The sequence below is a fragment of the Schistocerca gregaria genome, chromosome 8 (assembly GCF_023897955.1).
Source record: "Schistocerca gregaria isolate iqSchGreg1 chromosome 8, iqSchGreg1.2, whole genome shotgun sequence".
NCBI lineage: Eukaryota > Metazoa > Arthropoda > Insecta > Orthoptera > Acrididae > Schistocerca > Schistocerca gregaria.
Genome location: NC_064927.1, coordinates 69,097,813 through 69,111,574, shown reverse-complemented (window position 1 = coordinate 69,111,574; position 13,762 = coordinate 69,097,813). Strand labels below are relative to the sequence as shown.

Genomic DNA, 13,762 nt, shown 5'->3' with positions numbered 1-13,762 from the left:
GTCAGTCAGTCTGTCTGTCTCCATTATTGCCTTTCGGAAGCTGTTTGTGTGAGACTCTTCATATTGGTAAGCACAGAACTAAACCATATACAGTGTTTATCATTATTAATGGTGTAAATGGGATACTAGAAGCATAAAAGCCTCAGTAAACATAGGGGCAAAAATAGCATGCCTTACGAGCTATGTGCACTTTTTCCATCTTCGATACTGTGAAACAAATCTCTTCTACTGCAAGTTCTTTGCTTTCTATATTTTGGGAAGTGGTAGCATGGACCAAAATACAAAAAAAAAAAAAAAAAAAATGTGCTCTAAAATACATACCTTAAAAGTAACAAGCACTTGATCATTAGAAGAGTTGTATTTTAAAGTAGAAAAGTAGCTCTTAAGGAATGCAGTTTAGAGCACATGATTACTGGACTTTTTTTTCTTGTTTTGGTCCATACTACAAGTTCCCGAAATATGGAAAACAAAGAACTTGCAGTAGAAGAGATATGTTTCACAGTATCGAAGATGAAAAATTGCTTGTAGCTCTTATGGTACGCATTTTCGACTATGTTTACTGAGACTTTTTTCTTATAGTACCGTGTACTTTCAACTGTAAGTGTTTATGCCATTAATTATGATACACCTTGTAAACTATTACAAAAAATTTATTTTTTTAAGCTTGTTATTATTCAAGCTCCTTACACTCACAATATGGGAGTGTTCAATTACACTTTTCGGGGCCGGTATGGGTGAACCTAGACACGTCTGTTCTGTAGGGTATGTAGAACACCTACATCTCCCGACTCCTAAGTGAATCCATCCTCCTATCCATATTCAATAGTTTCTATCACAGAAATACTTCTTAATTTCATTTCACATATTGATATACAAACCTGTTTTAACAGGAATGAGAAAAGTCATATCAATTTCTGTGTCAAACATAAAAATGAAAGTTAACAGAATCTATATTGCAATGTGCTTCATGTTAGCAATGTCACATTAACCACGAAAAAGGAAAGGAATTGCACCCATCTCCTAAATTTAGTTATGAAGTGCCAACACCCAGCCAAACTGTTCCAAATTGCCAAGGAGTACAATGAGAGCATTACAACAGAAGAGTCAAATAATGTTAAATCGCACAACCACCTATGCACAAGAATGTGGTGTCATGTGCCTCATACAAATTGTATGTTGGAGGAAAAAGTTAGGTGGACCCAGGGAAGGGAGTACCTATATGTAGGTGAGATGAACCCACACAAGGCAAGACGTATACCGTGTTAGGAGCATAGATTTTAGAGAAAAAATACCACTGTAAAGACTGCACGAGAATGTGTCTAAACAGTTCTTACAGAAGTAAAAGTGGTACTGTATTCTGTTTCCCATTATGATGAGTTCTTCAAACTAGTAAAGTATGGGGAGACTTACCTCAATTGTGTGGATTACTAAGAGCGACACGGCCATACACACAATTGCAAAAGTAGCAGATGTCAGAGCTTGTTATTGACAATATGGGGTTGCAATTACCTTGCAATACATAGCTCCCGAAAAATGAAGAGGCAATGTTTATTTGGAAGATACATAAATGGGTGAATACATCATTAAACATGAAGAGGCAACATAGAAATTTAATATCAGGAGAGAAATCAAAATGAAGCGCACACTAGTGCACTGACATGGTACTGATGCAACAATAAGGTAACTAAGTCAAAATGTTTAAATACATGGAAGCAAACATTTCATCTTACCACAGGCACTAAAGTAATGTGGTGATTTTCCACAGAATCAATAGTAAGTGTCGTATAAATAAAATATAATAAGTTAAACTTGTAACAGGATCACCAAGGAAAAATACAGCAAATTAGTAGAGGTTAAAATGAGGTTATATTAAAAACAAAGATTCCAAGACTTACCAAGTGGGAAAGCGCCGGTAGACAGGCACAATAAAAAACACACACGCACACACACACACACACACACACACACACACACAAAACTTCGAGCTTTCGCAACTGGCGGCTGCTTTGTCAGGAAAGAGGGAAGGAAAAGGAAAGATGAAAGGATGTGGGTTTTAAGGGAGAGGGTAAGGAGTCATTCCAATCCCGGGAGCGGAAAGACTTACCTTAGGACACACACACACACACACACACACACACACATACACAGACACAAGCAGACATATTTAAAGGCAAAGAGTTTGGGCAGAGATGTCAGTCGAGGTGGAAGTGTAGAGACAAAGATGATGTTGAATGACGGGTGAGGTATGAGTAGCGGCAACTTGAAATTAGCGGATATTGAGGCCTGGTGGATAACGAGAAGAGAGGATATATTGAAGGGCAAGTTCCCATCTCCAGAGTTCGGATAGGTTGGTGTTGGTGGGAAGTATCCAGATAACCCGGACGGTGCAACACTGTGCCAAGATATGCTGGCCATGCGCCAAGGCATGTTTAGCCACAGAGTGATCCTCATTACCAACAAACACTGTCTGCCTGTGTCCATTCATGCAAATGGACAGTTTGTTGCTGCTCATTCCCACATAGAAAGCGTCACAGTGTAGGCAGGTCAGTTGGTAAATCACGTGGGTGCTTTCACACATGGCTCTGCCTCTGATCATGTACACCTTCCGGGTTACAGGACTGGAGTAGGTGGTGGTGGTGGTGGTGGGAGGGTGCATAGGACAGGTTTTACACCGGGAGCGGTTGCAAGGATAGGAGCCAGAGGGTAGGGAAGGTGCTTTGGGGAGTGGGGAGGATTTCATGAAGGATGGATCTCATTTCGGGGCAGGATTTTAGGAAGTCGTATCCCTGCTGTACAGCCACATTCAGAGTCTGATCCAGTCCCGGGAAGTATCCTGTCACAAGTGGGGCACTTTTGGGGTTCTTCTGTGAGAGGTTCTGGGTTTGAGGGGATGAGGAAGTGGCTCTGGTTATTTGCTTCTGTACCAGGTCGGGAGGGTAGTTGCGGGATGCGAAAGCTGTTTTAAGGTTGTTGGTGTAATGGTCCAGGGATTCAGGACTGGAGCAAATTAGTTGCCACGAAGGCCTAGGCTGTAGGAAAGGGACCGTTTGATATGGAATGGGTGGCAGCTGTCATAATGGAGGTACTATTGCTTGTTGGTGGGTTTGATGTGGACGGATGTGTGAAGCTGGCCATTGGACAAATGGAGGTCAACGTCAAGGGAAGTGGCATGGGATTTGGAGTAGGACCAGGTGAATCTGATGGAACCAAAGGAGTTGAGGTTGGAGAGGAAATTCTGGAGTAGTTGTTCACTTTGAGTCTAGATCATGAAGATGTCATCAATAAATCTGTACCAAACTTTGGGTTGGCAGGCTTGGGTAACCAAGAAGGCTTCCTCTAAGCGACCCATAAATAGGTTGGCATATGAGGGGGCCATTCTGGTACCCATGGGTGTTCCCTTTAATTGTTGGTATGTCTGGCCTTCAAAAGTGAAGAAGTTGTGGGTCAGGATGAAGCTGGCTAAGGTGATGAGGAAAGACGTTTTAGGTAGGGTGATCGGCGTGTAAGGAAGTGCTCCATTGCAGCGAGGCCCTGGACGTGCGGGATATTTGTGTGGCATCAATGGTTACAAGGATGGTTTCCGGGGGTATCAGACTGGGTAAGGATTCCAGGCGTTCGAGAAAGTGGTTGGTGTCTTTGATGAAGGATAGGAGACTGCATGTAATGGGTTGAAGGTGTTGATCTATGTAGGCAGAGATATGTTCTGTGGGGGCTTGGTAACCAGCTACAATGGGGCGGCCAGGATGTTTGGGTTTGTGAATTTTATGAAGTAGGTAGAAGGTAGGAGTGCGAGGTGTCGGTGGGGTCAGGAGTTTGATGGAGTCAGGTGAAAGGTTTTGTAGGGGGCCTAAGGTTCTGAGGATTCCTAGAAGCTCTGCCTGGACATCAGGAATGGGATTACCTTGGCAAACTTTGTATGTAGAGTTGTCTGAAAGCTGACGCAGTCCCTCAGCCACATACTCCCGACGATCAAGTACCGCGGTCGTGGAACCCTTGTCAGCCGGAAGAATGATGATGGATCAGTCAGCTTTCAGATCACGGATAGCCTGGGCTTCGGCTGTGGTGATGTTGGGAGTAGGATTAAGGTTTTTCAAGAAAGATTGAGAGGCAAGGTTGGAAGTGAGAAATTCCTGGAAGGTTTAGAGAGGGTGATTTTGAGGAAGAGGAGGTGGGTCCCGCTGTGATGGAGGACGGAACTGTTCCAGGCAGGGTTCAATTTGGATAGTGTCTTGGGGAGTTGGATCATTAGGAGTGGGATCAGGATTATTTTTCTTCGTGGCAAAGTGTTATTTCCAGCAGAGACTACAAGTGTAGGACAGTAAATTTTTGACAAGGGCAGTTTGGTTGAATCTAGGAGTGGGGCTGAAGGTGAGGCCTTTGGATAGGACAGAGGTTTCGGATTGGGAGAGAGGTTTGGAGGAAAGGTTAACTACTGAACTGGGGTGTTGTGGTTCCAGATTGTGTTGACTAGAATTTTGAGGTGTTGGGGGGAGTGGAGTTGGAAGTGGGAGATTGAGTAGATGGGAGAGACTGGGTCTGTGTGCAATGACAGGCGGTTGAGGTTTGTTGGAGAGGTTGTGAAGGGTGAGTGAGTTGCCTTTCCAGAGGTGGGAAACAAGGAGCCTGGATAATTTTTTGAGGTGGAGGCTGGCATGTTGTTCTAATTTGCAGTTGGCCTGTAGGAGGATGCTATGAACAGCCGGTGTGGAGAGGAAAGATTGAGGACTTTGATTTGGGATAGGAGTTGACGGGTGTGTTCACTGGCCGAGTCGATGTATAAGTGAAGGATTAGGCAGGTGAGGGCTATGGATTGTGCAGTTTGGAACTGGTATAAGGACTGATGGAAAGAAGGATTGCAGCCAGAGATGGGAACTTTAAGTGTGAGGCCTTTGGGGGTAATGCCAAATGTCAGACAAGCCCTGAGTAAATAAAATATGGGAGCGTAATCTGGCTAGGGTGAAGGCATGTTTGCGGAGGGAATGTAAATAAAATTTAATGGGGTCGTTGTAGGGATGTTGTGAGTTTGACATGGTTTTAGAAGGTGGAAAGGGTAACATGAGGTTAAAGTGAAAATAAATAGATATATATACAGGGAGAGAGAAAGGTGTGAAAAAAGTCGAAAAGTATTGGTTTGAGATGAGCTATGTTGATCCTGTGCTGAACTTAGGTTGGTGAACAACAATGGGTGCAAAGGTTAGCTAGTTGTGTTGTCTCCAAAACATGTTAAAGGGTGGGGAAATTCAGGAAAATTTCGAAAAAAAGGCGTGTAAATGTATTTAAAGGACTGGTTATGTACTGGCAGGTTATGAAAATGAGGTTAACAATTGTGTGACGAAGAAATAATAATGTTTAAACCTGTAAAATGAGGTTAGCAACATACGTGCTTTCTGCAGTGCCAATAACAAAACTAGAGATACGTACAGGGATTAGCCGAAATTACTAACAAAAAGAACAGCTACTGTCTAGTTTTTAAAGATATTATTATAAATTTTTGTTTTGTTGAAAATATGTTAGAATTATCAGAAAAGCCATAGTTCTAAGATTTATTTGTTATGCTAACTACATGAAAAGAAATAGAAGTTGCTACTACGAGGGTCGGTCAAAAAGTAATGCCTCCCATTTTTTTTCTACTTAAAAAAATTAAGTTAAGTGAAAAATTTGAATTTGGCGCTATTCCTCAAACCTTCTTCTGCAATCCACTGCAGTAGTAACTTTCTGTGTCAACAGGTGGCAGCACAGCAGAAGTTTGTAAGATGGCCGACATCGATGTTCGTTTGAGACAGCGTTGTGTGATTGAATTCTTGAATGCAGAAGGTGAAACGCCCATACGCATTCATGAAAGACTGAAGAAGGTGTATGGTGTTGTGACAGTGGATGTCAGCACTGTTAGACGATGGGTTCGTCGTCGTAAGGAAGCTGAAGGGCAAACACCGTTGACTGACGAAAAGCGGAGCGGCAGGCCGGTGAGTGCAGTGACTCCACACAACATTCAGCAAGTTGATGACATCATTCGTGGTGACCGTCGGGTGACTGCAGATGAAGTGTGTCGCATTATTTCTCTTAGTAAAGGCAGTGTGATCACGATTATTAAACAATTGGGGTACTCAAAAGTTTGTGCACGGTGGGTTCCAAGAATGTTAACTGATCAGAATAAAGAGGCAAGGAAAACAATAGCCTCCCAACACTTGCAGCGCTTCCGTTTGGAGGGAGATGAGTTTCTGAAAAAAATTGTGACCGGGGACGAAACATGGGTGCATTTTTTTGAACCCAAATCAAAGAGGCAGTCAATGGAGTGGCGTCAATGGCTTAGGAAGCAGAGCTGTGATTTTTACCGTCCTGGGATACATGCCCTTGTTCAAAGATGGACCAAAACTGTAGAGATGGGCGGAGATTACATTGAAAAATGACAAAATGATCCTCAATGTTGTGGTTTTCAACCTATGTAATTGCATTTAAATTTCCTGACAATTAAACGTAGAAAAAAAAAGGAGGCATTACTTTTTGACTGACCCTCGTAGTTACTTAAAGAAAGTAATTTTCGTGACATCTTTCATCTCAGTGGGGCAACACACAATTTTGGGGGAAAATGATGAGCTACGCTCTGTCCTCCTAAATGATTTACGATGATCACAATATTTTATAACATTTTTATTAATATTTAAGTTTGGACAATATATCAGAGAAATGAAATATATGTGCAGGTAATAAAGAGTACATGGGCACATCACATCTGGCAGAGGGGACGACAAGCTAATCATCTCCATCTGCTGTGGTCCATTTGTTCTTAGACAGCATGGCTTGGACGTGTGTTGCAGCCATGGAAGAATGGCACTTACGATAATAATACTGATGTCAAAGAAGAATAAAAACATAACGTTTCAAAAATATGAGTCATTTGATACTTCATTCCTCTTCATCCCTTCTGCCAGAAGCAGCCACAGGCTTTTCTTTGTGCGTTGTCCTGCCGCCGATCAGCGAGTAGATTTTTATCTGCCTGATACTAATATTTTCAAAAAATGAAGTTTTAAAACTGTCATAAGGACATTCTTCATTTATCCAATGTTTTGATTTGTCAAAATGTATTACGTTGTGCAGTTTAATGAGACAAGACGTGTAATTCAAGCAATTTTAACACAATTGTAATATACATATCTGATGGGATTTATCTGTTGATGTATAAAGTAGTTTTAATAGATTGATAATTGAAAGAAGTAATTTTCTTGGCCAATACATAGATCTGACAAGAACTCCAGTTCTCTTTCAGCTTCTAGCACCGAAGACACTGCAAAGGATAAGAAGTGCACAAGGGAGAACAGAAGCACAGTTATTTGGATACGATAGCAGGTTCGAAGTTTAATTAATTCACAATACAGGCAACCACAGAAACTATATCACGTACTATTTATTTATCAGCTAAATACAAAGACAGAATAAAACCTTTGAACATACAGTACAAAGCTTACCGGAGGAAGAAAGGTTGTGTGTGGACGAATGTACAGGCCCATTTCCCGTCACAGACATATGGCGACGTGACGGCGGTGGTGCTGGTGCTACAGAGGATGCAGGAGAGCCGGGAGGATGAGTTATCTCCATGGCAGAGTTACGTCTTACAAGTATGGCAGAACTGCCAACTGGCTGCACACGTGGCACAGTGCCTGATGCTCCTGCAGACGACACCGACAGGAGGCTCGCAGAAGACACCAGACCGAGACGTGGAGGCAGAGGCGGCGGAGGTGAGGGATCACGAGGAGGTAGCTGTGGTGCATCTGGAGCTTGCCGGATCTGCCAGAATGATGTTTGTTCTATACACGTGTTGCATTAAGTGGTTCTGAAGCTTAAATAATTACATTTTCCACAACATTTTGTATGTAGTGAAGTACAAATGAAAAGAATTATAAATAACTAGAATTGAAAGGTTTGCAATTAACAAATTCAATATTAACTCAAAAAAGACTTACATTAGGTGTATTTAATAATTTTTTCCAACTCGGATCCTCAGCATGTACAAAGTTACTTTTGGAAGTTATCATTTATTTATAACATTTACTAATTAGAATGAAGTCTACACATCACTATCAGCTGATTTTGGGAACTGTTCAAAGTGATCTGTAGTGATCTGAAAATTGCTTTTGCAGACAAAATCGAGTGACAGTGTACAACGTCTGGATCTCTGTCAAGTTGGTAAATTCTATAGAGGAGAACTGATTTACTTACTCTGGCTGCAAAAACATACATACATTAACAGTTTGACTACCAATGGAAGGCAAAAATTTTAGTACATTTCCAATCTCCTCATATGATGGGGTAAGATCTCTCCCAGTTATAAACACATCATACTGATAGGCCTCACATTATCTATTCCGTCTAACGCGTAAGTGCAGTCGTCATGAGTTGTTCAACAGAATGGAGTGATCACACATCATACTTCATAACATTTCCAAAATATCAAGACATAATAAGACTGTAAGCATTTTTGTGGAGGAAAACATAGTTGCTGGTTGGAAGATATTGTTAATTATGTCTTTTTTGTACGATTCAGTTTTTGATGGATTCAATAAACATTATTGCAATAACAGTTTTTGTTGCTTTTTGGAAACTAAATGGAGTATGCTTTCACATTAGAATGCATGGATTATAGGCAGAAAGGTCTGTAATTCTCTGTGAACAGATAGTTATTTGTTTTACATTATAGCTTCAAATTATAATAGAAGCTCATCATATGTGAAGTGTAAAGCACTAATTACTTTGTGAATCAATCTTGATATCATTTTATACATGGATAGTCATTTTCCTAAGTTTAGACCTATAACAGATATTTACATATTTTAAATTACAACTTTCAACATTGGAAAATCCAGGATGGAGTTTAACAGTATTATGAGAAGAAAAGTTGCTACTCATCATACAGTGAAGATGATGAGTTGCAGCTAGGCACAAACCAAAAGACTCTCCCAATTAAAGCTTTCAGCCATCAGCCATTGAGGCTTTTGTCAACAAAATACACACACACACACACACACACACACACACACACACACACACACACACAGAGAGAGAGAGAGAGAGAGAGAGAGAGAGAGAGAGACTGCAGTCTCAGGCAACAATGTGATTTCAGTTGTCAGAGACTGCAGTTGTTTGTGTGAGTATTTGTGTGTGCGTATGTGTGTCTAATGTTGACGAAGGTCTTACTGCCTGAAGCTTTAATTGTGACAGCCTTATTGTTGTGCGTATCTGTGACTCAGCATCTCCGCTATATGGTGAGTAGCAACTTTCCTTCTAATAACAAAATTATAACTTCCGATAAAGAGTAAATAAGATATAACATGCATAATTTATCTGATCCTGAGTCTTAGAAATCAAAATGTAGAAGGTTAGTCATGGGGCTAATGAGTGATACTGCATCCCGACCCCCCCGAACACTGCCAAAATCTTGGTTGTGGTGAAACTGACCTGCAGCATAGCATAATGCTTACATTTGCCCCTTATTTACACACTTTTGGTCATAAACACTAAAACTGCAATGTAAATTTAGAAAACATATACGAGATAATGGGGAAATCTCCTATTAAATAATGGGCAAGTATCCGTGTGTTTTGGTGCAATTTGTGCATCTATCACAAATAAAACACAAAAAATTTAAGGGTGCATCTGCTAAATAACTTTGCACAATTTGGCTCTATACGTAACTATATGCAAGCAGAGCAATCCAATTCAAGAGAAAGACAAGGTAGCACATTGATTGATTATAAGATTATTAAAACAATAGCCAAAGACTTTATTGCTTATTCAGGTGCCTGCCTGGCTTAGATCGCAGTATACCTGCTTTGTGGGGTGGTGTCTCCCTGCTCTGCACAACAAAGTTTTTATATTGTTAATAAACACTAACAGTTGCAATTTTGTAATTTCCTTAATCGCTGTCATGTACCACGTCATGCCACTTTGATTTCCAAAAACACAGTGGAGGCTCTTTCAATTTGCTTTGCTGTGGTCGTGGTGTTGCACTTTTCGACAGTCTATCTCTTTGGTTGCCACTCTCAAGTCACACCACATACACTGTATTCTGCCTTAATGTTTCTCATAAGAGGATACTTGCATGATTAATTTCCAGAGGCATTTAGTGTAACCAGAACTGTGTGTCCAGTTTCCAAAAGACAGAGATGCCAAATAAATAAAGATACCGCAATAATAAATGGAGAAACAAAATATGGTATCTCTGAAACGATACAGGTCAACAGTCATAATACATTTTGAATTTTCCCGTCAAGACACAGGAAGCCTGTTCAATAACCTTAGCATATCAATATGGGACATTGAAAACTCTTTAAAAGATATTTCTACAAATATGCTGCACATGTCATCTGGAAGCCATGAAACTTAACAGATGCACTTCGACATAAGCACTTTAATATCACATTACTGTAGGAGTCATATGAGGAAAGGGGAAGCGGGCACACACAAAATGTCAAACGATGCCAGGTGCCTTGTAAGTGAGTGACTTCTGCATTGAACGCCTATTTGAGTTTTGTGTATTAGTGACAGACTTTGAAAGATATGATTTGGACAGGTGATAGGCCCTAAAAGGAAATTTAAATGTAAATGTAAATGCCACTCACTGGTTGACTGTTGCCTAAAGGCACTACTAGGAGCAATCTATGACTTGGAACATGTGATTAGTGTGTTGCCAGTAGATGAATCCTAATGATGCCACTGCTTTTGGCGTCTTGAGAGTTGAGTTGACCCCGTAACAGACCTCCCTACCTCAGGACAAATCTGAGGAGGTCCTTCCACACTGAAGGTAATGGTGCTAACCATCTGGGTATGGATGCAGTGTTTTAAATGTTTTAAACTTAATCAAGCAATTATGGGGTACTAACAATACTTCATTGAAATAAGTTGAAAGAAACAGTATGTGATTCCAAATTTGATTCAGGATAGTTCTAATCAGGAGCTAGCTCTGATTTGACCCCACAGTAACATTTGTATGAAAAAAACATAGTAAACAGCAATTGGTAATTTGTTCCTAAATCCAACTGTCTTTAATGAAACTGATGTGAGCTCTATAACAAATTGTTTATCTGAGTGTGATGGCAAAATGGCAGCTAGAAAGCATCCCCCCCAATCAGATTTATTTAAGAACGAAAAATTAAAATTTCATAATTATAAAATTCACTCAGTTAATGTTTTGGAAAGAATTCACAGAAAGAAAATAGTAAGTAGTTTCAATACTGCCACAAGTTGCAGCAATAGGCCTGCTCCTATTGTTGGTCTAAATAAATGACTTACCCTACATTTTGGAGGACTTTTACATTCGTCGATAACACGAGCACATTGAAGAAAGGCTTCAATACATCCATAATAGACATGGCCAGGAGACTAATGGAACAGGCTTACAACTACTTCACAGCCAGCAGCTTAGCCCCAATATTTCAAAAACTCTTATCACGCAATTCTAAACCGACTCACAGGTACCAGAAGTGGTGATCAATGGGCACACACATGATGAGACGGTGTGAAGTTTCTGGGATCCCGATGGATAATAAACTGAGGTAGCACCAGCAAGTGGAAAAGTGAAACCAAAAACTCCAGCCTGCCTGCTTTGCACTCAGAAATCTCTACCACTGTGGTTACTTGCAGACAAGTTTGCTAGCATACTTTCACTCAATTCTGTACAATTGCACAGTCTTCTGTTCTGATTCGTTGCAGTGTAAGTGGAAAGTATTTATTCTAAATTAACAATACTGTGTTAAGTTTAATCACCAAACATCTTGCAGAAGACCTTTCGAAGACCTAGGTATTCTCACACTTTCATGCTAATAATGGAATCTCTGATTAATAATAATTATGTGAATTTAATATAAATCCAGTAATACCGAGTTCAAATCTAGAAATAGAAATAACGTCTATTTGGACTATGCAGTCCTATCAAGGGTTCAGAATATGGAGTTATATTCTGGTGCAAAGGCTACAATAGCTAGCCAGCAGACATTAGGCAGTAAATTGCAAATCCCCAAATATTTAAGAAATAAGAAAAACAATACCACAGTAGCTACTTCTACAACTTATTGGAATACACTTGTTCAAGGAGCAAAATTCTGTGTAGTTGTAATATTTGTATTAGATACACCCTGTTTTGTTTGTATATAGATAGCCAATCATAGTCTGTTTAGAGTTAAATAAATGGATTTTTTCAAAGTAGCTGTTTTTCTCTGCAGTCTAGATGTAATTACCACTAACTATTGCTTTGTATAGATTACTGATAGCCAAAATTTGTTGCTAGTATACCTTTAATATAGATTACATAAGTAGCCACCAGGAGTTGGTCCTGACAGTTAATGTATAATTTGATTCATTCCACATCCCTGAAGAGATTACAAAAGTGAGTGTGTGTGTGTGTGTGTGTGTGTGTGTGTGTGTGTGTGTGTGTGTGTGTGTGTGTGCGCGCGTGCGAGAGAGAGAGAGAGAGAGAGAGAGAGAGAGAGAGAGAGAGAGAGAGAGAGAGAGAGAGAGAGCCAGCCATTGAAAGTCCAGAATGGACTTATGACATCATTATGAAAAGGATTGGTTCCTACTCACCATCTAGAGGAGATATTGAGTTGCAGATAGGCACAACGGAAACACTGCTATTCGTTTAAGAGTCTGGCCTCAGTAGCCACAGACAGTGGTCACGTGTGTGGTTGAAAGCTTAAACACACAGCAGTATTTCTGTTGTGCCTGACAGCGACCTAATGTCTCCTCTATATGATGAGCAGCACTGTATCTTTTTCATAATACTGTACATAGTAAAAAGAGGTAGCTCTGACGAACACTACCTAATAATTATCAGAGTTATGCAGTTCAGTTCCTACAAAATCCTCACCAAGATGCTTCATATTTAGTGTGGCTCTTTATGATGATGGATTTGGGGCGCTCAACAACACTGTCAGCATTCTTATTGGGTGTCCGTACGCAATTCTCAGGTGGAGGGTGGACAGCAGGTGAATAGACTCACCAGCAAAGTAGTAATAAACATAAACTTCATGCAGAATGTGGCAGTTTTTCACACCTCTCACTCTTTATGATGTCATATCTACTGAACTACGACAGGTAGGTGGCCAGTGGTTTAGAAGGAGATAAGGAGATGGGGAAAACACACACACACACAATTTTTACAATATGTATAGTTATATTTAAAACAAAGAGGTATATTACAAGCTGCACATGTCAACTGATCTTCCTGCAAGAGGAGTAAGCTGAGCATCAATGTACAGTGTCCTATTCTCAGCCTTCTATTGGTGTGGAGGCCACAACGTCTGTTACACCCACATGGTCTATTTTATTGACTGCAGTTTGTTGTTTATCACTTCCGAACATCCATTTTCCCAATGGTGCGCAACTATGTCCGACAACGAGATGATGGTGTGCTGGGATATGACACACCACATTATGACACCATATCTACATGCTTCTTTGACAGCTTTGTTGGTGCCATCATTGTGACAAGTCCTGGTATAGCAAATAACTGCCTCCTCACCTCGGTTTTGGATCTGTCGTACGATGTTGCAGACAGTCTGATTTATTTTTTCTGCCGGACACATTTGCTGTAGAGCACTAAGCAAGTATAAGCAGATTCCTTCATACCTGCCACAATGCCTTCAGGACTCCATATACCTCTACATCATATTCTGTTAAGTATCCCAGAAATCAAACACTGAAAATCTTGTCAGGAAGAACTACTAAACAGCTGAGTGCATTCCCCTACTTAAATCCATTCAAATACAAAATA

General features: G+C 40.4%; 1 protein-coding gene across 1 annotated transcript in view; it reads right to left on the bottom strand.

Annotated features, from left to right (window-relative positions):
- The window catches only part of LOC126284034 (protein son of sevenless), a 183,328-nt gene that overhangs the window by 20,839 nt on the left and 148,727 nt on the right, over window positions 1–13,762 (bottom strand). Inside the window, exon 24 of the mRNA XM_049982594.1 lies at window positions 7,464–7,782. Within this exon, the coding sequence (XP_049838551.1) occupies window positions 7,464–7,782 (319 nt within the window). The remainder of the gene's footprint in view (window positions 1–7,463; window positions 7,783–13,762) is intronic.